This window comes from Heliangelus exortis, chromosome 18 (assembly GCF_036169615.1).
Source record: "Heliangelus exortis chromosome 18, bHelExo1.hap1, whole genome shotgun sequence".
In the NCBI taxonomy this organism is placed as follows: Eukaryota; Metazoa; Chordata; class Aves; order Apodiformes; family Trochilidae; genus Heliangelus; species Heliangelus exortis.
In genome coordinates, this window is record NC_092439.1 from 8,117,990 (window position 1) to 8,142,621 (window position 24,632).

Sequence of the window (24,632 nt, forward strand, 5' to 3'; positions counted from 1 at the left end):
TGCTATGTAGCACAGATTACACCTTTCTTCCTGCATTCCTCCTCCCCACACTCTCTATTCTAATACTGAATGGAAGAAGTCCCAACACATAATCCCAAGTACCTAAAAGCAGTTCCAAAATAGTGCAGTAACCAGTAATGCTACAGTTAATATAAAAGCAGATAACCTCTTTGGTATTTATGTGGTTGAAAAGCTACTTTCCTTGCTGCTCATCATCACATTAGCTGGATCTTGCTTTCTGCACAGTGCAATCAGTGGAACTACATGTGTGAATGCTTCTGATCCTGGGGATGTTAGCTTAGCTGTCTTCATGAAAAGTCAGATGAGAAGATCACACAAATTGCATTTTGCTGTCTGAGCTGCACTCACAAAAGAGCACAGGTGGAAGAGTCCCAGACACTCTAATCCTTTTTGGAGCAAGCAGGGCAAAGTCTATCACTGCAAGCTAGAGCATGCTCTGACTTACCATCAATGGCCATTTTCTCTCTCAGCTTTTGTTCCAGCCTGCTTTGGTGGTCTTCCAATTCTAGCTCCTGAGCTCTAGGTACAATAAAAAGTATGTTACATAATCAGCTTTTTTAATCAAGACATATATGTTTATATTATGTCAACCAAGAGAATCTGTAGTCTGTTTATCCAGTATTTTCTCCTCATAGGCAGTCAAGGATAAAAGCTTTGCCTGTGCCTACATTGTCACAGTGGTTCCAGAAGTACCACTACTCTCTTCTGCATTACATATCACACTACAAAACATTTTTCCCCCATCCCCTCCCCATCTTTAGGACTAATGCTTGTCCTTACTTACATAATCAGGAGCTCAGATTCGTAACGCATTAATTTATTCTTCTCCAGGACCAGTTCAAACCATTCATGTAGCATCTGAGTTTCATCTTTTGTGCCTGAATCTGTTTAAAATCAGAGTTAAGTGTGCATTACCGACTTTCCTTCCAGCGCTCTTGCCACTTAAGTTGACTTTAAACAGTTCCCATTTGTAAGCCTAGGTGAGTTCAAAGGTAGATTTTTTTTTCTATACATAACTCACATCATAAAAGTCAGGGTATAATGGGTATAACATCCTTGGCTGCATTTTATTGAATGTTGTAGTTTATTGCCATTAAAGATGCATTAGATTTTAAAAATACATTTGTTTTGGGAGGTTTTTCTTTCAAGTAATCATATGCTATTTTTCTAATTATGCAGCTATTTCTGTATTCATCAGCTCCGAGGGAATGACAGGCTATAGAGCAGTATCTGCTGGACACTGTTCTCAAAACCTCACAAACTTTTGTTCACCAGAGTGATGCTGCACTGTTCCTCTGTAGAGCAGTCACAGAACAGCTGAATCTCATATTTCTTATCCTGCAGCTTTTCAACAGATCTTTCTTTAATCTGTTGACTGTTTGGAGAATCCTTGGATATGGTCCGTATGACATAAAAACCTAGCTACAACATGCACAGATACCTGCTCACCTTCATAATGGAGAGATTTCTTAACATTCTCTCAACATAGAGTTTCTTTACCATCATTCCTAATTATTTGTTTAGTCAATGGATCTGTTATGCTAGTTTCAGTGGAAAATGTATTTCAAGATATTTATTTCTGTGTTTTCTTGTAGGCAGAAGATCTCCATAAGCCTCCACACATGTCAGTGAAAAACAAAGTGACGGTACAGCAGTGATTTATTATTTGGTATTTAGAACTACAATGAAGGGAATAAGGGGCATGAAAAATTATTCATAGGACTGATTTATTTATTTATTTTAAATGCATGAATTGTTGCCACTACAATTAGAAGATCATCAAAGCCTCATTTTGCTCATCAGTCTTCATGGCAGTTGTTTCACACCCACGCATGTTCTCTTCTAAATCAGTTGAGAAGCTAATGAATAACTCCCCCTAACAAAGGGGCCATTCATCCTGGGCTTACAGAATTATTAAAGGAGAATTGCGTAAATGTCACTGAAGACTGGTGTTTGCAGGCCTGTCTCTAAATTTGGTTATTCACAACCTTTGCAGCTCAATATTATTGCTGAACTGTGATTGTTTTCTAATTACCTTAATAATACCTATTAAATCACTTGAATTACATAAGCACAAGACCTGCTTAAGTACAACTTAACCTAATAAACACTGGTCATTCATTAAACAATTGTGTGCCTTATTTTTAAGAAGGCTGAACATAATTCTAAACTCACTGATTCCTGCATCATTACATGTATGTTATTACAAGCACCAAAACACATTTTGTTTAGGAAATGTACAGCTTCATGCTTTTGCACCAGAGGAGTTACTGAGATGCAGTAACATCCTATGTTTCAGTATCTACCCTATTTGTAACTGGCCACCTACACACAATCAACAGGGAGGAAAAAATCGTACTTTCACCTTAATGAGGGCAATCCAATTACTAAAGATGGGAAGAGAATGAGAAGCATCAATCTGTTGGCAGACAGCCTTCTTTAGGAAATGCGATTGTCAAAACAGCAAAACCAAGAAGTGGCTCTAGGCCATTTATCCTGGTACTCAGTGTCTATCCCAAGAGATAAAATCTTCTTGTGCCTCTACATTTTTGAGATTTCCTAAAAACATCTGCCCTTATACAAATCAGCAGTAAAGAAAAAAGCTAATACTCCAAACCCTCAAAGCCTCTTTAGCAGACTTTCTCACAGGCTGTAACATGGATGCTCTTTGATAAATGTTTAAGTTTTCATGTAAAGAAAAAAAAATTTCAAATAATATTTGATATAGGTTGACACTATCAATTATAGAAAGTAAGTATAAAAGGCAGGACAAATGATCTCTTGCTGAGCTGATTAGTTCAGTGTTAGAATAAGGGAGATAACTGCTAAGATATATGGCATTTTAAAAGCCAGCATGTAGAGATTGTGCTGGGTTGCCTAGCGAAGACAACAACAAGATCAGGTGCCAAAACATATCTAAGTTTTCAGTGTTGTGCAACTGCCTGTCATGAAAGCAGGAGGTCTGGCTTTCTAAAGCAGAGGTAAATAAAGACACATTTGCAATCAGGCTGTGAGCTCCCCAGAGTCCTTTCAGCACAGAACATAGCCCTCTCTGAAGTCCCTTACACATATGGTTCACATCTCCATCCCTATTTTTAGCAGGAGCCCCCAGATGTCCCATCCCTATGTGGGAGCTCTCTCCAGCTTCATCTACTGCACTCTGGGAGCACTGGTAAGGGTGAGCCAGAGGGAGGACACAGCATTCCTGGGTGCTGGGAGTGAAAATGCTGCCTCTGACCAGGGCCAGGATAGCATCTCAGTTATCTCCCATCCACTGGGGGGGGAAGCTGAGAGGTTTGAGTCTGTTCTCACTCCAGAAGTCATTAAGGACTGTTACTAGGCACAGGCTGCTGCTAGCTTGGTAACTGAAATACACCTCCTGGAAACCTCATTGGCTCCTTTCAGAAGATGAAATTAAGCTCAGGGTGGGATTTTAAAAAATGTTGGGGGGTGGGGGCATGATGAAATTTAGATTCAGGTTCAACTTCAAGGCAAATAATTCCAAATCTGTGATAGCCAAAAGAAAATTTATAGCATTCAGCATAAAGGTGCTTGAGCTAACAGAGTTAGAGGAAAAGGATAAACAATGATATTTGTCTTTCCAATTATTGTTTAATTTCAGATTTTGCACCAAACTCTATTTCTATGACTTAAATTAAAACCTGTCTGCTTGAAAAAAAAAGTTTAAAAACCACCACCAAACAAGCAAACACACGCTGCTTCTCCTGATTTACCTGATTCTCCTCTTAGCTCTCTCTCCAGTTTGACACCAAAAATCTCCAGAGCTCTTTGTCTTTCCTCCAATTCCTCCAGCTGTCGCTGGACTGCCTGCAAAATGATAATGGTATAAGAGCTCCAGACATTGCTTAAAAATTCAGAGGCAAAAGATGGTCTCAATGGTTAGATGTCTTGGAGGAGTCATGGGTTTTGCAAACTCATTGACATAATAGGTGCCTAAACAGTGTAATAATTCCACTAGTTATCTAACCACATTGTTACATGGGTAAGTACCATAGGTAGTAAAAGAATATGTTTTTCTGAACTTCAGTGCTCCTGAAGTTCACACTTCAGAACACATTCAGAGGCACATGTTCTGAGATGCTGCATCAATCTAACTCATAAATATTGAAGGTTTACAGCTGGAAAGCTTTCCTAGCTGTGTTGCTGTCAATGGGGTTTTGTTGTTTGCTTTGCTTCTATGTTACACAAGCTTTTGACACAGGGAGGAAAGGGTATAATAGCTAAGAAGTGCACTTCAGGAAGGACTTTACATTCAACTTTTTGGGTTCTTTTAAAGCTTAATATTGGTACAGAAATAGCAAGCTGAAGCTCCCTCCAAAATTATCCGCCTGCAATAGTAATACAACAGCAGATGATAGACAATACCTTCAAAAAGCTCCCCACTACCATATCTTGTTTATGATATTTTAATGAGATTACTTCTGGCTCAGGTTTCTCTGCCCTGTGCTACTGTACAGACACACAAAAAATGCTAATGGCCACATAAGCCTTTAAGTTTTGTGTGTGTGTATATATGACAATATTTATGCATATAGATATGGAGCTGTGGTAAGTGAAACAGATAAACCTGAAAATTCTGACACCTGAGGGAACAGCCTGAGATGAAGTTACACAAAAGTGCATTCCCAAATCTTCAAACTGTAATTGGAAATAACAAAACATTAGCAAGGTCCAGAGCTTTCCCACCATTTTCCAGAGAGCAGAGCCTATGTCAAATGAAGTGATTTTCCATCCTTGAGAAAGGAAACAGATGATTTTCACTGTACAGAGAGAACAAAACCCATCACTGTATTTTTGTACTCTCCTGTAGTACACAGAGGTGTGATAGGTGCATTTCTGACATTCTCACAGGTTGACATTATTTCCCATTTCTCTTACCCTCCTCATTCAGTCCTTATTCTATCTTGTTCCTCATACATAATTACAAAATTGACAGTCTTAAGGGCCACATGTGGATATGTGACATACAGATATGCAAGGCCCTGCCACATACATCTTTCTGCACCTGATATTTGGGGAGCATTTCAACACAGATGGCAGTGAGCCCCAGTGAGGAGCGAGGGGAGGGCCCACACTGGGTACCCCTGTCCTCACTAGTCACTCCTGGGAGACAAATGGGACATCTGCGAGCTAGATTTTCACCTGTGCTTTGTGAAGCCTCTTCAGCTCCTCTTGTTTAATCAATTGCTTTGTCTCCTTCTCCAGCTTCCTTCTCCTTCTGAGAGTACTTTTTGCCTAGAAAAGAGAGAGAAAAAAAGGCAATCAAGCTTAAGTATACCATTACAGATTTTCTCAAATCTTCCCCAGAATCACAGAACTGTTGAGGCTGTGAGAGACCCCCAGAGATTGCCTAATCTGACTTCCCTGCTCAAGGCAAGGTGAGCTACTACTGCAGGGTGCTTGGGACAACCTAACTGAAATTAAAACAGCTGCATAGGGATATATTCATGAATTTGCCTACACTGATTTAAATCTTTGCAACCCAAAGTGAGCGTGAACTGTGCCTATCAATGAAAAATGTCCGAATCACAAAGGTGACTACAAGATACCATGATACTTGGATTCTGCAGACATCATGATCAGGGAAGAAGCCAGGCAAGGGAAAGCACCATCCTAAGGAAACTGAATGAATTTCTACTGCTGTAGCTGCTAAGAGGTAAAATCCACTGATCTCTTGTAACATGGTAATAGGGATGTATCAGAAGCAGCCATCCTGAAGTCCTGTGAAACTTCCCCCAGGGCTGTTTCTCTACTGCATTACTGAGGTGTTTTGCCTTTCCCTGGGGTACCTGTCCCTGCTGCTGGGACAGCAGGGCTGGCTGAGGAAATTGCCTGTGCTTGCTCTGTCTTGCCCTTGACCCAAGCTATCTGGAAGTGCTTCAAGGCTGTGGTTTTCTCATCTTACAGGAGACAGAATATATGAGCACCATAGACAAGATTATTAAAAAATTAACAAGACAGAAAGCTGCTAAATTTTTTCCCACCAAGTTTTGCCAGAGAAAAACGTTGTTGTTGTACTGGCAACAAAGCAACCAGAACTGGCATGAAAAGAAATGCTAGGAGGCAGCCTAGAGAAACAAACTGAGTGGGGAATGTGCATCAAAACTGAGTCACTGCTAATGCCTGTGTGTGGCAGCTGCTCATTCACCCCATTCCTGGCAGCTGCCCTGGCAGTGCTGCCTTCCCCTGCTGCCTGGTCCTGCCTGTCTCTGCAGCTGCCTGAACTGTTGGGAGTTGCTCCTACCCAGTTTTCTCTCATGTCTCTCCTTTATTTTGTATTAACTTTATTTAATTCACCACGATTATTATCTTACTATAGATTCCTTCCTGTAACAGGAAAGATGATTTCTGACATCTCAGCAGATCTGACACACTGGCAAGATGTGCCACCACACATTGCTGTGTTTCTGCCTCATGGTACTTCTGTTTCCTCTGGAGCTGTGCAACTGGGTTTCCATTCAAAGCCCCACTTAGCTTTCAGCTCAGCTGTTTTTTCAGTGTAGTGGGCAGCCTCTTGCTTTGCTTTCCCTTCCTTTTTTTCCCCCTCAGAGGCAACAAATCAAAGGGCCACCTAATACTATTAATTCCACTTACTGATATTCCCTCTACAGGAAACAGGTAAAGACATTTTTGATGAGCTATGCAAGCAATAAAAGCTCTATTGCTTCAAATCAGAGCTGGGTATCTGTTCAGTGGTGCTTTAACCCCTGCTAGACACAGAAAGCAAGGTGGGGCTTGGAGACTGCTGTGCAGCCAGCCCCTTCGGAGTACAGGGTCTGGGTGCGACTTTGCAGCTCAAGCAGTCATTCTGATTAGGATAAAAGTGGTGTTTTCCATGCAACCTGCCTGTAGTGCCTCTCAAATGAAGCTGTATTTCCCCAAGGGAAATCTGCATCTGTTTGGTTTAATTTTTTCAATAGTTTGCTTGTTGGGCTACATATTAAGGCCACTTAAGAATGCAGCACCAAAGTGGTTTCAGTGAAACATGTCTGCTTGTCAAATTAAGACTTTCTCTGTCAACACTGGTGTAACCTGAGGGAATTAAAGATCCATAGAGGAAACAAATTTTTATTTTCATCCATCTTAAGGAGCTTTAATGTCTTTTTCTCTCCATGACACGTAACCTCCACTGATAAAGTGTTCCCATCCCCACTTTGAGAAATTGTGGTGTGTTTTAGATCAAAATCATATGATAAAACTTAAATCCGGTCCAACTGAGAAATGTCTTTCTGTTTCCAAGTCAAGGTTACCTTGTGTGTTAATGAAGGCTTGGATTCAAATTCATCATCAGAGGAAGAAGTAGAATACTCAGTAGCTGGTTTTCTGACAGGTAGCTGTTCACATCCTAAAATGCGGGAACAAAATAGTCAGGTGGAGCAAAAAATACTGATCCTTAACTAACACAGACACTTTGCACCTGCCCTGTGCTCCAATCAGCAGCACCTACAGCAATTTTGAAACTTGGTTGATGGCATTAATTAAATTTTTGATCCCTGTCAAAAACTCTGTCTGGGTATATCTGATTTTTTTTTAGATATTATGAACAAATTAATTCCTTGAGCACTCTGCCTGTAGCATGCTGCTCTGAATGCACTCAACATTCATTAAAATGTATATCTGAAGTTAGCCATATTACCCAAATGATTGTATAAGGCTCACTATACAGTGTAATTGAATGCAAAAAGTCTGAGCCAGCTCTTAAACAAATTACCCTTATGTGGCTTGTAGCATCTGGCACCCATTTTTACTACATGACATCTGCTCAGTGTAAAATAGTTGGCGTCAGAATGTCTGGTCATATAAAAAAATCACAAATGTAATCAGAAGCAAATGGACTAAGAGAACAAGGCTTTATCACACAGCCTCATGCAACATAAATATTTCATTAATTATGTCTAAACAAACGTCACTTATTTTTCTGCTTTAGGAATATTATCACATCATTGAACTGTTGATTAAAATGCCATAATAAGTCAGGCAAATCCATACATCACAACAATGCACTCCATAAGGAAAACTGAAAGGCTGCCTTTGGAAGAAGCATGCTTTCAGAATTATAAATTAAATTACATTTAATTGCAGCAATTTTATCACGCCTGTTTTTCCAGCATCTTGTTTCAACCGGGTGTAAATATTTGAATTTCTTCTTAATTTGTCTAATTCATTGCTTCATTCTCTTTATTTCAGAAAATAAAACCACTTTTGGAACATCTGTCTCTATGCTTCAACCTGCTACAGGGTTAATGATTAACAGCTGGGCAACATCTTGGAAATGTACATTATTTAAAGCTAACAGTGCCATTTTTCTTTGTATCTGCAAGGTAACAGTTGGCTTTCTGTGTGCAAGTTGTATTAAGAATTAAATTAACTTCCCATACTTCCAGTGGGAATCTATCTTCTTTGCCTTGCCTTGGATTCTAGTCCTGAAGTAGAACTTCTTTCTCAAGCCACTTAATTTAAAATCAGGACCCCTGGAACACATTCATCCCAGGTGGCAAAGCAATAAAAGTAAATCCAAGTATTCTGAAGCAGAAATTCTCATTTTTCTCAGCAATCTTAATTTTAGAAGCACCATTGTGCTTAATGAAGCTGCAACCTCAGAGGGTACAGCAGAGTAGACCAGGGTCCTGCCCTCCTTTTTGAAGGACAGGTTCTCAGGGAGGTGCAACAGCCCTGGCAGAAATGCCAGGAGGGTCTCCAGCCTCCCAGGTGATTCCCCTGCTCCAGATCTGCTCAGGCTGCCACTCCACATCTCTATACTTCCCAGCACACAGAGGAAGGACATAGGTCCTGCTTGCTGACTTGCCAGGGACTCTCAGATGGCTCATGACTGTTGGGGTCACGCTGGTGCCACACACTGCCCCATGCTCTGCAGAGAGTCCAAATCCAATTGCACCCCATCTCTGCCCCCAGCAGGGATGGGGCAGCTGTAAAGGCTTTCCCAGTGCACAAGCTGGAGAAAGGCATTTGGAGGGAATGTAAGGCACTACTTTTGAGAAGTATACTCACCTACCTTGCTTCTCCCTGTGCAACCACAGTTTACAGTAACTACCTTGTGGTTACGCAGCTGATGAAATCAAATTCCATAATACTCAAGCAGCAAATCTTAGCCTGGCAGGGCTGGAAACACGAGCAATTACATGCTCCCTTTCTTTTCTCAGCCTCCCCATGTCCTCCTTTTGGAATGAAAGTGTTACAAGGTCTGGAGGAAAGGCAGCCTGCTGTAACATAAGGGCACCTGCCTCCACCTCGAGGCTGTGACTCAGGAGCTGTTTGCCTTTCCACAACAGAGGGAGGGTCAATGAGTTCTCCAAGGACTTCCCAGGGCTATCTTAGGAGCACAAGGAAGCTGATATCTACACATAGAAAAGACTCAGAACATCCACAGTCCTCCCAATGCCTCTCTGTTGTGGAGAGCAAGATATCTGTACCTTGCTCTGCAAAGAAAAGCCATTTAGATTGCTCCAAAACAGCTCAGCCTTTCAAGGAACCTGGTGCAGCTCTCATACCTCAGATTTCATGCCTAAAACTGTGCTGCACCTAATTCTTTCTGAGCCTATGCACAGATTAATGACATGGGAGAGCTCCCAAAAGCACATCCATGGTTCTGTCACTGCAACACGGACAGAGCTGAAGAGACACCTGCTAAGAAACAAGATACACAAAGCAAAGTTTCCTGCTATTGCAACTGGACTGCTTCAGTCTCCAAGCTCCTCATAGAAAGGGATAGCAAATGTACACCATACTGCACTGGGCTCTTTGGTGCCTGTCCTGCTTGCCCTCTGTAGTCCCCCATTCACAACAGACTCAGTGTCATGGCAGCAACTGCTCTGCAAAGCATCCCACTCTGCCCTGCTGCTCCTTCCACCTCAGCAAGTATGAGTATGTTCTCCTGACCCAGATACATTTGAACAGCAGTGAGCAGCAGATCAAACTTGGGTCCACTGTGCTGTGCTCTGCTTGCAAATTCACTCTGCTCTTTTAAACCAGGAAAAACTCCTAAAATTTTAACAAAAAACCCCACATTTATTAGGGCTTCCTGTGTAGAAAGCAGCTATGCATTAAACTTAACATACAACTGATACATGTTTGCAAGATCACAGACATGTCTTTTAAATTCTAAGTGCTATTACCAGAAATAAGTAATTCCACGCAGGTCCTCACCTGTGGAAGGATAATGTAGTCTGTCTTCTGGAGAATGGTCTTTCATGAAAGGCAGAGATGACATGAAGGATTTCCCTTCTTGGTCACTAACTTTACTTCTCAGTCTACCAAAGACTGATCCAAGACTACTCTTCTGTTCAGAGTCATCTGGATTGTCCTTGGAGGTGCTCTTAGGCCCTGGAGATGAAAGGAGGTACTTTTTGTTACAGATAAATATGTCATCCATAGGAGCCCCTGGAGGAGTCTCTTTCAAGGCAAACTTTTCAAGGAGTCCTGGGACATCCTCCGTCCTAGTGCAAGATGATTTCTGAGGTAGCTTGGTTGTCTTGGAAGGCTTGGTGTGGGAACTGTAGACTGGGAAGGATACTTCCTCACTGTAGTCCCCTGGAGATTTGTCTTCAGAGCAGACAGAAGCACAAGATGGATCTGAGACATTTCCTAAATACTCTCCTTCCCACTCTCCTGCTTTCAGCACCTGTGGCTGAGTGCTATTTGCTCTGTTATTGTTACTGTTCCTTTGGCCTAGGTAATAGCAAGGAGTACTGGGAAAACCGAAGAAACTTTGTTCTGAAGAGTCTTTGACTTTTCTGTCTGAGTCCTGTTTTAGTCCTTCTGGAGATGAGGTTAGAGGTTCCAAAATGGACCTCTTGATCACACTGGCTATGAGCCTCATGGGTGATTTTGGCTGGCCAGACACATGCTCTCTGGCATCTGGACTTCTCAGAGCATCTCTTCTGTTGGCTGCCAGAGTTGGTGGATCACCATCTGAACATGAGAGGGGCACAGGACAACCAGATATTTTGAACACATCTTTCCTCCGGTCCTTCTCCTTCTTCTCCTCTGATGTCTCCATTACTCCTTTGTTTTGATACTCTGGACTGGTTCCACCTAAGTTGGTCCCATTTGAATCACACAACAAAGGTCGCTGTTGAGTACAAAGACCCAGCCTCTTTTTTGCTTCTTTTAATTCTTGCTTAAGCTTTTCTTCAGGGTGTCTTCTATTTTTGTCATCTTTTTCTTTCAAACCCAGAGATGACAGTACTTTTGTCCTCTTGGTAAAATCTTCTGGTTCAGAGGTATATTTCTGTTTTTTTTCCTTGCAGCCCTGGGCTGCAATAATGTCACCATCTACATCTTCAGACTCCAAAGAACCAGAAGCTGGTGTCACATTTCCAGTAGGGGTTTGTAAAGAACCTGTGGTGCTGCTCTGAAAAGGAAAATGGGGAACAAAGAGATGGTTCCCTTCAGACATCTCTCTGTCTTTCTCTTTTCGTTGGAATACTGGGCTATGGGATTTAAAATGTCCTCTGGTAACTTCTGGTGATTTCTTGTAAGAAGCTGACTATGAAAAGAAGAAAAATACATTTTAGGGTATCTTTTATTTCATATAACATTTTAATAAATTTCAATCTAAGAATAAAACTAATTAAGGTATTTTCTTTATGTACACACATACATATGTAGATGATAATACAATAGGAAGAAAAGATTTTCTCCCTAAAAGGCTACTATTTCTCTAGGAGTGAAGATCTAATGCTACTGGAAATTTTAATAGTAAACTCAATAGTAAACTCTGCTAAGAATCTGTTATGATGTTATAAATTGCCTTCAATAATTTCCTCAGAAAGAGACAGTCCTATTCAGAGGAAAATAAACAAGACTAGATCTGCTCCTGTGTGCAGTCCAGTTGCATCACCTTTGATGCAAGCACCAGAGACCATCATCCATCCTCTCCAACTGCTTTTATATGCTTACATGGCACAAGTAGGAATGAATCAAGTGATCCAGAAAAGACTGCAAAATGCAAACAGTAGTTTTAAAAAATTCAATTAGTTCTCTCTTATGATTATTTTTCCTTTAGTGAAGATTTAAATTCATTACTCTAACCACTGAAATCTTCTGCTGGAGATAGTAACAAGGATAAATGCCCATATTATGTAGCCAACAGACCAAAACTAGAGCTTTTTTCCTTCTTAAAAGAGAGGCATTTTATCCTCAATGCTATGTGGTAACAGATAGTGAGAAGATTCTATTACTGTTTTCACTTATGTGTCAGATTTCCAAATTCACTTCAATGGGTGAAGCTGTTTATCTGCCCGACTTCTTGTTTCCCAGAAGCATCAGAAGTAAGGCAGTAATGATTACTCCCTGTTTCACAGTTGTATTTGATGACTAAAATTAATATTGGCTCGGATCTCAGACAAAAAAAAAAAAAAAAAAAAAAAAAAAAGAGAAACATCAATAAACAAATACCCTCTTAATCCTGTCTCTTTAGAGTAAGAAAAAGGCTGCCAAGTGCTGATTATAAAGTGGGAGCTGCAGCATGGAGTCACCTATCCTTGAGCACAGCATGACCAGGCACCATTGTCCAGCTCTTCTCCCCTGGGACATTTCCTTCCTGGCCCTATTGTCCTGGACCGAATTCCAGCTACCTCTGTGGATGTGGAAGACTTGATCTTTTCCTAAAGCAGATCTGGGGTCAAGCAACTTTAATCGTTTTTAACTCAAGGGTAAGGACAACAGGCTAGGATATGGAGGACATGGGCTGGTCCTCACTCTGCCCAGCTCTGAGGCCAGGGGACATGCTGCCCTTTGCTTGGGGACAGTCAGTCACAACTCCTGCTGTAGTGCTGAACTTAGGGCAAGCCTTAAAAGAAATAAAAATACATAGAAAATACAACTGAAACTCTAGGTTCTGCCAGAAGCTGCAGATACTCCTGAGTTGTGGGAGGTGTGCTGCAAAATAAGAAAATAACTCTTCTCCCTAGAAGCCAGGGGTAAACATTAGGCACTGGCACACCTACATCTTAAGTCTGTCACAGCCTGAGATCCCCCATCTCTTATGCCAGGTTTGTGATGGCTGGCACTATGCAAGCCCTTATCTCAGCTCCCAGATTGGTTCTCCAAGGCTGGTGCTGGCACTTCCTTTTGCCCAGTGATGCACAGCAGCATTAAGCCATTGGGATGTGATACTCTCACCCCACCACTGCTGGTACCTGGCCTTGCTCAACATGCCACATGTTTCCATCTAGCCCTACAATCAGGCAGGCAGACCAACAGCCAGCTTGGGGGCACGGGGGACAGAGATTTGGGGATTTTGGGGTGTTTCTTCTCCACTGGGGAGAAACTGTGGCACAGAAGAAACCACAGTAGCAACTAAACTCCATGCTGTGAGGGAATGGCAGGGTAGCATTACCTACACATTGGCTGATGCAACAGGTCCTAATTCCCACTGCAATTGAAGTCTCAGTCCTAAAAAAATCAAATGCTATGTAGCTGAGTCATTTAGGAATCATTAATCAGGGCATCCAAGTCTTCACTACGTATAACACAGGTGTAACTCCAATTTTTGCTGGTTACTATGAGAATAAAAACTACTTGAAAAAACAGAGGATGCTCATACAGCCTGCTGAGAACACACATGTCCCAACAGCAGTTACACTCATTTTGCTCTGCTCAGTTTTTCCTTGTACCTGTGTTTGGGAGTTATCTTCTCCAGGACCACTTTGACAGCTGGCTGAGCTGTCCTTCCAGTGTAGTCCAGGTTTCTTGCTGGATAGTAGAGGGAAACCTGCCAAAGTCACATATTTCACCATCATATTCATATTACATTTGTCTTAAATAAAGTTTGCAATAGAAGACTGAGAGTAGAAAGTTAACAACTCATCTGGATACAGTTGTACCTGAAGAGCTGACCTACAGTAATGAAGTTACTGTTACAGCACTCACAAGTGTGTGCAGGCTGTGCCAAACATGTGTTGACATTTTCAGTAGTGAACCTGAACTGCTTCCACTTTTTGGCTGGTTGCAGTGAAGCAGTTTCAGCTCCAGGAAACTTCTGGAAAAAACATCTCTCTTCAAGGGGCTTTCAGGCCTTAAAGCAGAGGCAGTCAGAAAAAACAGTGACTTTTGAAGCTTTTGGTAGTTCTGAGAAATAAAGAAAAAGCATGACTTCTGAGAGGGCTGTCCACCAGAATGGGAAAGGGACAGCAAATGGAAACACATCCAGGCAGTAAGGACAAAAACAATCCTGCAGCCTCCCAAGGCAGGCCAACAGGCTGGCCCATGGCAGCTCTCCTAGGATCAGACAAGGTAGCTAATTCCTAAAGGTCTTGAGCCAAAACTAGCACAGAGAGGCTTATACCTGCTGGAAACAAAAGTAGGGAGGTAACTAGCAGCTGAAGGGTGTCAGGGGACTTCTCTAATATTGGTGTCTGTGGGAATTCTGCATAACAATGATCTTTGGATACAAGAAAAGTGCCCCAGAACCATATTACCATGTCAAGCTTTAACATGACAAATACACTTATAGATTAATTATTTGGTCCCAAAATCAACTATTAGTTCTGAAATCCACCAAGGCTCCCAAAGCAAACTTTTAAAAAAACTGCCTGGCCCAAAAACTGCTTCAAGTGACCAAGGTAAGTTAAGAGTGTGGGCTTCCCTTTAGCAGTGTGAGGGGGATTAAAGATTTTGAAGTCATATCCTGTTGTAAGCCTTCTATCCAATATAACAATGACACTGATTTCCTTTCCTTGGCTGTGTACCTTGTGCTGTTTATGAAACATGTGTTTTGGGAAATAAGTCTGAAAAGGAAACAGATTTTTCTTTCATGTGACCAATAATCATATGAAATTTTGTAACTAAATATTAAGTGGATTAAATATAGAATCTAAGACTTAAAGTGTTCCTCCACAGATTAAAAAATATCTTTATCCTGTTCCCAGTATATGCCAAATGTGCTTTACACCTCATTTTAACAGCATGCTTGAGGTTCAGACAAAGTCATGCAGCACATCGCTTCCCTCTCAAAGGCTTTTAGCTCCCTCTAGAGCCCTTCTGACGCACACAAAGAATTTAACCAAACGATGGGAAAATTCATAGGCAAACTATAAAGTAATGCACTTTGCTGGAAACAATCTGAAAATGAGTCCAAATTAGACTGAATCCTGGTCTCCTTTTCTCTCTCAGTTTGTTGTTTGCTCTTATCTTTAAAAAACTAGAATCAATTAAGGTATGAGTTTAAATATGGTGAAACCAACCCCTGATGTTTAAGCCAATCCTCAAATGCTGTACAGTGCTCAGAGACAGCCCTAAGGCTGACACAGATGCCACAAGACTTTAAGGGCACCCTGCTTGGTCTCTTTGTCCTGGGCATGGGACACCCTTCCTTTGGCTGGGAGAGGCTGCTCCAGAGAGGCTTTGCAGGCACAACCAGTCTTGGGTGTCTCAGAGGTACAGTGAATCCCAGGGAACCATCTGCCTGTCCATCTGCCACGGCTGTCTTCCTGGGAAGTCTCTCACAGGGAATGGTTTGCTCAAGCTGAGATTGGTGAGAGCATTCTCTCACTTGCAGGAGCATTTTTAATAAGAGACAGTCAAGATGTTAGATCCAGCATTGCAGCTACTCAAAAGCAATCAGGCAGGGCTAGAGGCAGAATATGCGGCTCTGGGATAGGGGTGCATTTTACAAGATGGAGAGTTAGAGTGGACACCACTTGCTTGTGGGTGTAATAACATAAGGAACAGTCACACAGACAGGGAATGTTACATTTTGTGCACAAGAAAACAATAAAGAAATATTTGGTGCGTTTTGTAACTATTTTCTCATCTACAAAATTTCTAAAACGCAGGAGAAATAGACACTTAAGAGACAGGAAAACAGAAGAGAGAAAAAAAAAAAAAAAAAGAACGTTCAATTGATGCTCAGGCTGTACTCACTTGCTTGGAGTTTTCTCCTCCAGTTCTGATACTTATTTAATGCTGTGGACTGAAAACTGTTGGCTCTCTGTAGTGCTGAACAGAAAGAGAAAAAATACACGGTCAGCTAATGCAGCAAAAGCAGAGAGCGAAAATAAAAGGGGGGGGAACCACCTCAAGAGGTGGGGATTCATTTTTGTAAGCAGCCCCCGAAAGGTCCCGGCCCTTCTCTCTCTGGCGGCGGCCGGGAGGGGGCAGCGCGCAGCCAGCAGTGCTGGGGCGGAGGGGAAAGAGCTCATGAAAATGTTCTCACTTGTCCCCAAACAACCACAGGCTCCTGGCTCAGTGAGGCCGTCAGGAGCAGAAAGGCTGACAGAAAGAGAGAGGAGTGGGGGACCTGACTTAAGGGAAGAAAACTCATCAGGGTGCTATAATGCGGCTGGGAGAGCATGTGGAGCTGAGAGACAGGCTGCTCATGAGGATCCAGATAACACAGCAGGCATGGTGGGGAGGAGGGTGACAGCAGGGACAAGGGTTACATGAGCAGCCAAGGTTGGGGAGAGCAGGATACTGGGGAGAGAAAAGGATAAAATCCTTCAGTGATTGCATACAGCTCATAGGCTGCTGGGCACATTTTGGGGTTTGCTGCTGTCCTTCTTTTTGCCCCAAACAAAGGCTTTGTTATTCAAGACTCAACTTAGAGCACTGTATGAACCCCCCTTTTTTTCATGCTTGGGTTAAAAATGCACGTATGGATATGGTGGTGGGGGGGGACAGGGAGGAATTAATGCTAGTGGCCTTTTTTTCCAGCAAAACAGTTTCTCAGCTCTTCTGTCACCAGAGCACAGACTGGAGAAAGAGATCTTGTATGAAGGAAGAACAAGTTAATTAATAGTTCCCCTTCAGAGTTACCCAAAATCCAGAGCAAGGAAGAGTTTAAGTGAAGACAAATCAAAGAATCTCAGTATTTTAGTACCTCTCATGTAAAAAAATCTACTTGAAATGTCCAGAATAGCACTGTTCTTAATGCACCCCAATATTTTAAATATACAGTTAAGTTAAAACACTGTACTAAAATCCAGGAATTCTACCCATTTCTGAGGAATTTTGCAAACTCCCCCCCTGTCCAGGCATGGATGAGTTCTGAAATAAAAACTGGTTTCAACATAGCTTTTTCCACACAGACAAGAATGATAAAACCAAACACAACTGACACTCCACCCAAACCCAGCTTCAGCCCTCAGGAGGGGCTGCTGGAGCATCCTTGGGTTGGGAGACTGCTTACCATCAGCAACTTTGGATGTTTTGGGGCTTTCCTCCAGCACCACAGGGCTGCTGGAAAGTGATGCCTGCCTCTGGATGGGCTTCGGGCAGGCTGGGGGCTCCAGCAGCAAGGTCTGATCTTCACTCACCTCAGAGTCTGATGAGTCACCATTAAAATCAGACTCCACTTCAGAGCTATGGGGAAAAAAGGCAAGATGGAAAGAAAATGGGACATGTCAGAAGACACATGGTATGGAGGTATTTGCTCCCATTTAGGACAAAAAGCACTGGTATCAGCCCTGACAGTAATGCAGTCTCCAGAGAAAAAGACCTTTTGCAGCCAGAGCTGACATCCTCATTCTGCTTTTTTCATTGTCCTTACTACAGGACTCTGTAAACAGAGCGGAGATATCCCTACTCCTGTAAGATTTCTGCTGCCTGGATTTGCACCCACCATCACTATAGTCAGCACCTGGAATCAAACTGCCACAAGAGAGACTTGGGGTGAAGCACCACACTGCTTGGTTAGGTAGAAGGGACAAGCCCTTCTACCTGCAAGGCTGTACCAAGATGAGTAAAGGAAAACAGCATTTGCAGTGCCATAACTGGCCTAGAAGCAAGGCATGAAGGGTAACACCAGGCTTTTCACCTTTTTTCCAGAGTTTTGGAAACAAGAGGCATGTCCTCCTTGCAGGAGGAAAAATCCAAGGCAGCCCTAATCCATCAGGGCAGTCTGCTCCTACTGCAAGGTGGGTTTCACTCATGAATTCACACAGTTATTGCTGAACCTCACCACACTGGAATCAGCTCCATTCTCCTGGCAGCAGCAGCTGCTGAGGACCCATCACCTTGCAGGAAGCAAGGAAAGTGCAGGACCCTCCTCCAAGAAGGATGCTTCTGTGCAGGTGCTGCCAGCAGCAGAGAAGGCCAAGGAGAGTGAGGAACTGTCTTCAGCAATTTGGGAGAACCCAAATTGTCCTGTTATTACAACAGCATCACTTCTTACCAGGCACTGGGTACCTCACAGAGCTACAGGAAGGGTTTTGGACCATAGCAAGAGGCTGGCCTTGGTCCTGACCCCAGTTCTGGGTGCTGCAATTCAAGAGGATTCAAGAACCCTGGAGGAGAGGGGTGAGGACTCAGTAAACAGGGCCTAGGCAAGAAGTTGGAGAAAACTGCAAGCATTCGTCTGGAGTCTAGAGGACTAAATGAAGCTATCTAAGCAACCTTCAAAAATGCAAAAGGCTTTTATAGGAATTCAGGTAATAAACTCTCTTTGTTTCTGAGAGCCACTGTGACAATGCATGTGACAGTGAGTGCAACGAGGCACCTGAGCTGATGACAGCAGCAGATTTTGGCATCCCCTTCCTTAAATGTAATTAAAAATACACCACACAAGCACACGTGAATAACACAGACATCCTGACCTTGCCTGTAGGCAGGAGAATGACCATTTGAGGTGATTATTAGTCCTTTTTTCAATAACCATGGGATTTCTTTCATCTCAGAAGGCCAGATTGTAGGTAACAGGCATTTTGAGGCCTTCTGATGTGACCACATTCCAACAGCCCTAACCAAGCTTGCCTCCATCCTACTCAGCTTATTTTTAATGCAAATAATACTGCTAACTTAATTCATAGATATATTGTGATTATTAATAGCTCTACTTTAAAAAAAGAGAGGCTTACACCATAGGTATTCCTGTTGGTATGGCAGAAGAAAGCTGTTTTGTTTTTATATAGAACTGCCTTGTAGAAAGTCAAGATTTATTATAGCAGCACCAGGCACAGCCCTGAAGGCAGAGGAAGAAGAGCTAAAGGAATGGCTGCAGACAGTATAAAACCAGCCTAAATGCCATATGGGTAGTGTCCACCAGCCCTGCATCCTCATTTCACCCAGACCACACCTCAAGTGCTGGGGAACCAGGGCCAGTGAGGCAGCAAGGATGGGAGCACAACTCCAGGTATGCTGCTCTCTCAGCAGGCTGAACCAGAGTGATCTTACATTTCACCACTAACACATGCTTTTTTAGGTGTCTCTCCAGCTGTGTGAAATATACATATTTAAAAATATAAATATATTGTCTTTGATAGTTGATATACTGTGTAGATGGTGAGATACCACACTGAGATAGGGCAGAACGCCATACAGAAGAAAAAGAGAAAGACCTGCCATTAGCATTGATTGATATAAAGAGCAACATGTTTATTTTCCTTGGCTGGCGAGGAGGTAAGTGTTACAGTATGAGACTTCTCCTCTGATCTCTGCTTGATAGGTGGCTGTTATTCACAAGTACCTAAAGCCTGAACTCCAAAACTGTGTCACCAGGCTGGTTATTCTCCCCATCCCACTGAGTGCCCCACAGCCAGCTCATCAGTGCCATTTGTCTCTTGATCCCCTTTTTGAGATAGGGGCTGGCCTGCTGGAGTAGGGGTCCGACCTCGGGGCCACTGGCACCAGCCACACTGATGACAAAAGCAGCATCACCCCTTGCACCACATCCCGCTGGTGGGAGACAAAGGTCCTGGCCATCCAGCCATGTGGCTGCTGCAGGGAAGGGAGCTGATCCCTCAGATCAGAGGGATTAGCCAATTCTCATTGCTGCCTGCCTGCTATGGGGGCACCAGGAGCCAGAGGGTATTAGAGAGGGATACAAGCACACACTCCCCAGGGGGTCTGTCAGGTAGGAAACCCTGGCCCAAGCTCTCCGTCACCCCACAGGAGAGGAACCCTGGAGAGGTTCATCCTTCCCTGGAGGAACACCCAGACTCCTGTGGCAGAGCCCCAACACCCTTTTAAACAACTGCAGGGAACTGCAGAAAGTAGCATTTCTAAAGGTGTTGCTCCACAAGCTACACACAACACTCTGAATAGATGTTCAAGGGACATGGAATTTGCACGAGCTTCCTTACAGAGCTTGCAACAGTTGGCTTTAGGCTTGCTTGTTTTCCTCCCCCTCTTATTTTTAGCTCTCAGTAAGGAAAACTGCTTTACTCAGTAGTTACTTATCTAATCTTTAGAAGGAATGAACTCCCAAAGAAACCTGCCCAGAAAGCTAATATATTCTACTTAATATGTAGAAATAGACTTCCTTTGACAGTTCCCCAAGGATCAAGTTTCAGATTTCTTAAGGGTAGGCAGGCCCCCAAACACTCTTGAGAAAAGCCCAGGGTACAGAGCTGTGTGATGATGCCCCAGGTGGGAGGCAACTGTGTCACAGTATGCACCTTTTACTATAACACACCCACTGCTCTAATCCCTGAACCAATGTTTTTTGGTACACAAACAGCTGAACCCAGGCTGATCAGGGCAAATTTTTTCTCTCTGATTCAGGCCTCTGTGTGGGATGCAAATGTTTGAAGATTTCCTGAAAAGTGAGTCATATGCCTGGGGGATTTATTACTGCAGTAAAGAACAATTGTTATTCCAAGTGGTTTTTCTTCCCCCCCTGTACCTTCAAGTTGTATGTACAGTCATATATATTTGTTACAGAGAAAACGTAGCTTCTGTTATGGACTTTTTATAGGCTTACTTGTATTTGTACATACCTGCTTGCATCACTGGTGACCATGACTCGGATAGCAAGAAGGTTGTGCTCAGTCATCTCCTCCTCAGGGATGACCCTCACGATGGCCCACTCAGGGGAAGGGGGTGAAAACCAGCTCTCCAGGTCACAGTGGTCAGGGATGCTCTTTGCCTTCTTTGGGGAGGTGGGCTCGTCAGCCACAGGCAGGCAGCAGTCTGCAAAAGCACAAAGGTGATAGAGAGGTGTTAGAGAGCGCTTCACCCCCGTGTTCAGGTGGTCCTTGGCCACTGCTGGCAGTTTCAGCACAGGGCTCCATGCTGTTCCTGTGGGTGCAGGTGAGCTGCACACCCCCAGTATGGTGAGAGCATCCCTTCACCCACTGCAGCCCTGCCAGGGATCATCAGGTTGGATGCAACAAGAAGGAAGCTCCAAGGGCAGTGTCAGCTTTTGCAGCTGCAGGTCTGCTTGGTGGGACAGCTGTCAGGATGGGAGCCTGGTAGAAGTAACAGACATGTGCCAGCCACACAAACAGGGATTTATGGTCTCTTTTCAGATCCTCAATTTCTGTGTGCATGTGGCAGGAGGCAGACGGATGAACCTCACTCGGGCAGCTTAAACTTCAGCCTTTTATTGAAATCCTAGGTCAATATAGGACAACAGGAATGAGTAAAATAAACCCAAGTTTTTCAAAAAGTTGTTTTTGAGTGTGGACAGCAAATACAGACACAGATGTGGAAAAAGTAGAAGCATCACAGCAGCTAAGCAGCACAATCCCTAAACTTTGATTTTAGTTAAGAAGAATAAAGAATAAAGCCAAGTTTCCCTTGCTTATCCCAGGTGATGCAGATGGAGGGAGATCACCTCTCCCTGTGAAATCCTTAATTTCTGTGCAACCTCATTTATCCAGTCTCCTGTATAAGCAAATATCAGCAGTGTAAGTTCTTCCAGGGCTCATTGCAGAAAGAGAAAAATGGCAAGCTCTGGGAGAGTGGCTTTACTTGGTGCACTTCCCATGTGTGGTGCTTTTGCCACATTTAATTCGAAAATGTTGCTTCTAATTTGCCCCTGTACAAATGGAAAAAAAACAGAAGTGGGATATGGCTTATTTTCTAATCTATCAGAGCAAATTATCTAGTGAATACCAACTAAACTCCTCTTTAACCTGCAGCTCCTCCATTTATTGCAGTGAGTGCACTCACCTCTGTCCTCCACCTTGCAATGTTTTTTAACTCGAATACCAAGAACTTGCATGGGCTGAAGGCAGAAAACCACACCAGGAGAAAGAGTGCTACAAGGAAACACCAGAGCCATCAGAAGGATTATGAACCCAACCGGGTCACCCACCCCAAAGTCACGTGTGGTCAGTGCACAGCAAATCCAGCAGCATTTGGGTGGCAAAGTGGGAGTCCACAGGTCAAGCTAGTCACTGCTTCCCTTCCTTTCACTGGGCATAAAATCTTGCTGAGAACAGCCCCCTCTGCCACAGGGCTGGGCTGGACTTCAGTGTGCCATTTAAATTATCCCAAAGCAAAGTGGAAAGCAGTACTGTAAGCCAATTTGTGCAACCTAAGTTCTTCAACACAACTTTCTCCTGAAAAGATGCTGTTTTATATGAAATTCAGAGCAAGCAAACCCAAAGCTTATAGCTAATTTTCTAAACTTCCTACTGGTGCTGGCAATAGGCACTGCCCCAGTGGCTGCTGAAGAGTCAGCTTTGCACGCTCCATACGTGTTCCCTCCCCACCCTAAGCATTAATGCTTTTCCCATCATGCTAAAAGGAAAGAGGAGCAAACATGTTTATGACTAACAGACACACAGCTGGAGAGCATCAAAACCCACAGACAGACTACCTAAAATGATCCCCAGTGTGGTTCCTGAATGTGAACAGATTTAAAGTCAACAAGTCCCTCTGCTATAGCCTGTTATAAAATCCAGTTTTTAAATCACTATAGATGCAATAGTCGGAGCTGGTGAAGGACCTCAGGATGTCATCCAGGCCACCAGATGATGATGAACACCTATCTGTTTTGTTGGGGCTTTTAAAAACGATTTTCTTTGTATCATAGTATCTCTCTTTGAATTCTGCACCTAGAAGTTTACCCTCTCAGCAATCTATTAGACAGCCAAGTCCTTTCTGAGAAAGTTTGCATGGTGATACTGAGGCTTAAGATCAGCATTACCATCCACTCTGGTCTAGTGAAAGGTGTCCCTAACAGTGGTGAGGGGCTTGGACTAGGTCCCTTAAGGGTCCCTTAAAACTCAAACCACTCTACTATTAGGAAGCAAACCTTATTAAGGTTTGTAATCAATATTTGTATTGTGGGAAATAAACTATATTGCACACAATACCATAAAAGCAGAAAGAGATTGGACTTCCTTGGTGTTTCAGTGTGTGGGACACCCATGTGCATGCAATAACTCAAACATCAGGTTACAAGTTCTGCAGGACACCTGAAAAGTTTAAAGTGAGGAACACCACCTCTCATCACAGGGCTGCACCTTGAACAAAAGCCAAAGATGTCCTAGACACCCAAGGGTCTGCTCTGATGATGTCACACAGTTTGATGGGTCTCTCCTAAAACACAGCCCTGGCAGCACTGCTGGGACCCAGCCCTTGCCACAGCATCAGACTAAAATCCAGGAGTGCTTCAGTCTCCCACAGGAGACAGATTTTGATCCATGAGAACAAGAGCCGTGCAAGACCAAATACAGAGAGCAGGGACAAGCTGCTGCTGGAATCATGTAAACACCACAGAGAAAGAACATGGCCAAGTCAAACAGAATCGTGGAGGCTCTGCAGGTCTGGAGTCTGCCTGGCAATTATTACCTGACTCTCCACAGCAATGCAAACAAATCCAACCGGCTATCAGCTGCAAGACCCCACCACTGGCCATCATTTTAATGGAACACCAAAAATCATCTGATATAAACAAGGAATTAAAAAAGAAAGCTGTCACTTCTTTAAATCTCTTATTTTGGACAAAGAACAAAGCTGTCTGAATTTCTCCTGAAGCAGCGCAAAGGCTGAGTATTTACACAAAGGTGAGGCATACATTTATGGTTCTGAACAGATGCAAGGCTAAATAATAAGCAGTCCTTAGACCTCTCCATTCCAGCTGGAAATCTCACAACTCTCTCTGCACCCTAGAGGGCACCCTTCCTTGCAGCACTGGTAGTCAGATCCTCAGCAAGACATTGGCACAGCAATGCTGAGCAGGAGGACACTGTTTGTTTGGAAATTTACCTCCAGTGTGAAAACTAGGTTCTAAGCCTCAGTGTCCTGATTCCTGTGAGGCAGTATGTCAAGAGTTAAGCAGGCTGACACCTCTGGTGACCACTGCAATTAATTGTGGTTCTGGTACACATGCAGCAGACATGCAGCAGACCCCCCCACCCTCTGCTCCCCTTGCTCTCTGGGCAAACTCAAGATCTCAAAGGATTGAGGTAGACATTCAGCTCCTAAACCCAAGGCTGCAATTCCTACATAAGCCCTGAGATATCTGATTTTGCTGCTGCTTAAGTCCTTTCATAAGCCTGTACTTCTGTACAGAGGGCAAAAATGGCCTTATTGCCATTCCCAAAGGCAAAGGGGCACGTGGGCAGACAAAGCCACTCCTCTAGGATTACCCAGGCAGCCTCTGTGGCCAGCTGGCGCTCACGCTCCGCATCAGGTTTCCTCTCCAGGACAGGACATTTTCTATTAGAAACTCAGAGACTGAGTCAGAGGAATAGAACTTTCTAAGATAAACACACACAATGTAAAAGCTAGAGAGGCATCCGGCCTGCGGGACAGAAAAGGGCACAGCCTTGTTTCCTGCTGATGCAAACTGGTGCCATACCACTGACCTCTGTTATCAGAGGAGAACCCAGTTGTCAGGAAACAGTCACTCAAAATAGCATTGACGTAAGATCTTTCTTAACTTCTGTGACACTCAC

General features: G+C 43.3%; 1 protein-coding gene across 11 annotated transcripts in view; it reads right to left on the reverse strand.

Annotated features, from left to right (window-relative positions):
* Positions 1–24,632, reverse strand: part of MICAL2 (microtubule associated monooxygenase, calponin and LIM domain containing 2) — a 106,947-nt gene that overhangs the window by 2,812 nt on the left and 79,503 nt on the right. For 10 of the 11 annotated variants that reach the window (XM_071762271.1, XM_071762272.1, XM_071762273.1 and 7 more), the window contains 10 exons: positions 20,718–20,910; positions 17,192–17,364; positions 15,928–16,002; positions 13,680–13,777; positions 10,207–11,548; positions 7,293–7,387; positions 5,185–5,277; positions 3,756–3,849; positions 806–905; positions 467–540 (listed from right to left, as the gene is read on the reverse strand). In XM_071762271.1, coding sequence (XP_071618372.1) covers positions 467–540; positions 806–905; positions 3,756–3,849; positions 5,185–5,277; positions 7,293–7,387; positions 10,207–11,548; positions 13,680–13,777; positions 15,928–16,002; positions 17,192–17,364; positions 20,718–20,910 — 2,337 coding nt within the window. Of the gene's footprint in view, positions 1–466; positions 541–805; positions 906–3,755; positions 3,850–5,184; positions 5,278–7,292; positions 7,388–10,206; positions 11,549–13,679; positions 13,778–15,927; positions 16,003–17,191; positions 17,365–20,717; positions 20,911–24,632 lie in introns of those variants that run through there. The other variant, XM_071762280.1, reaches the window with a different exon arrangement.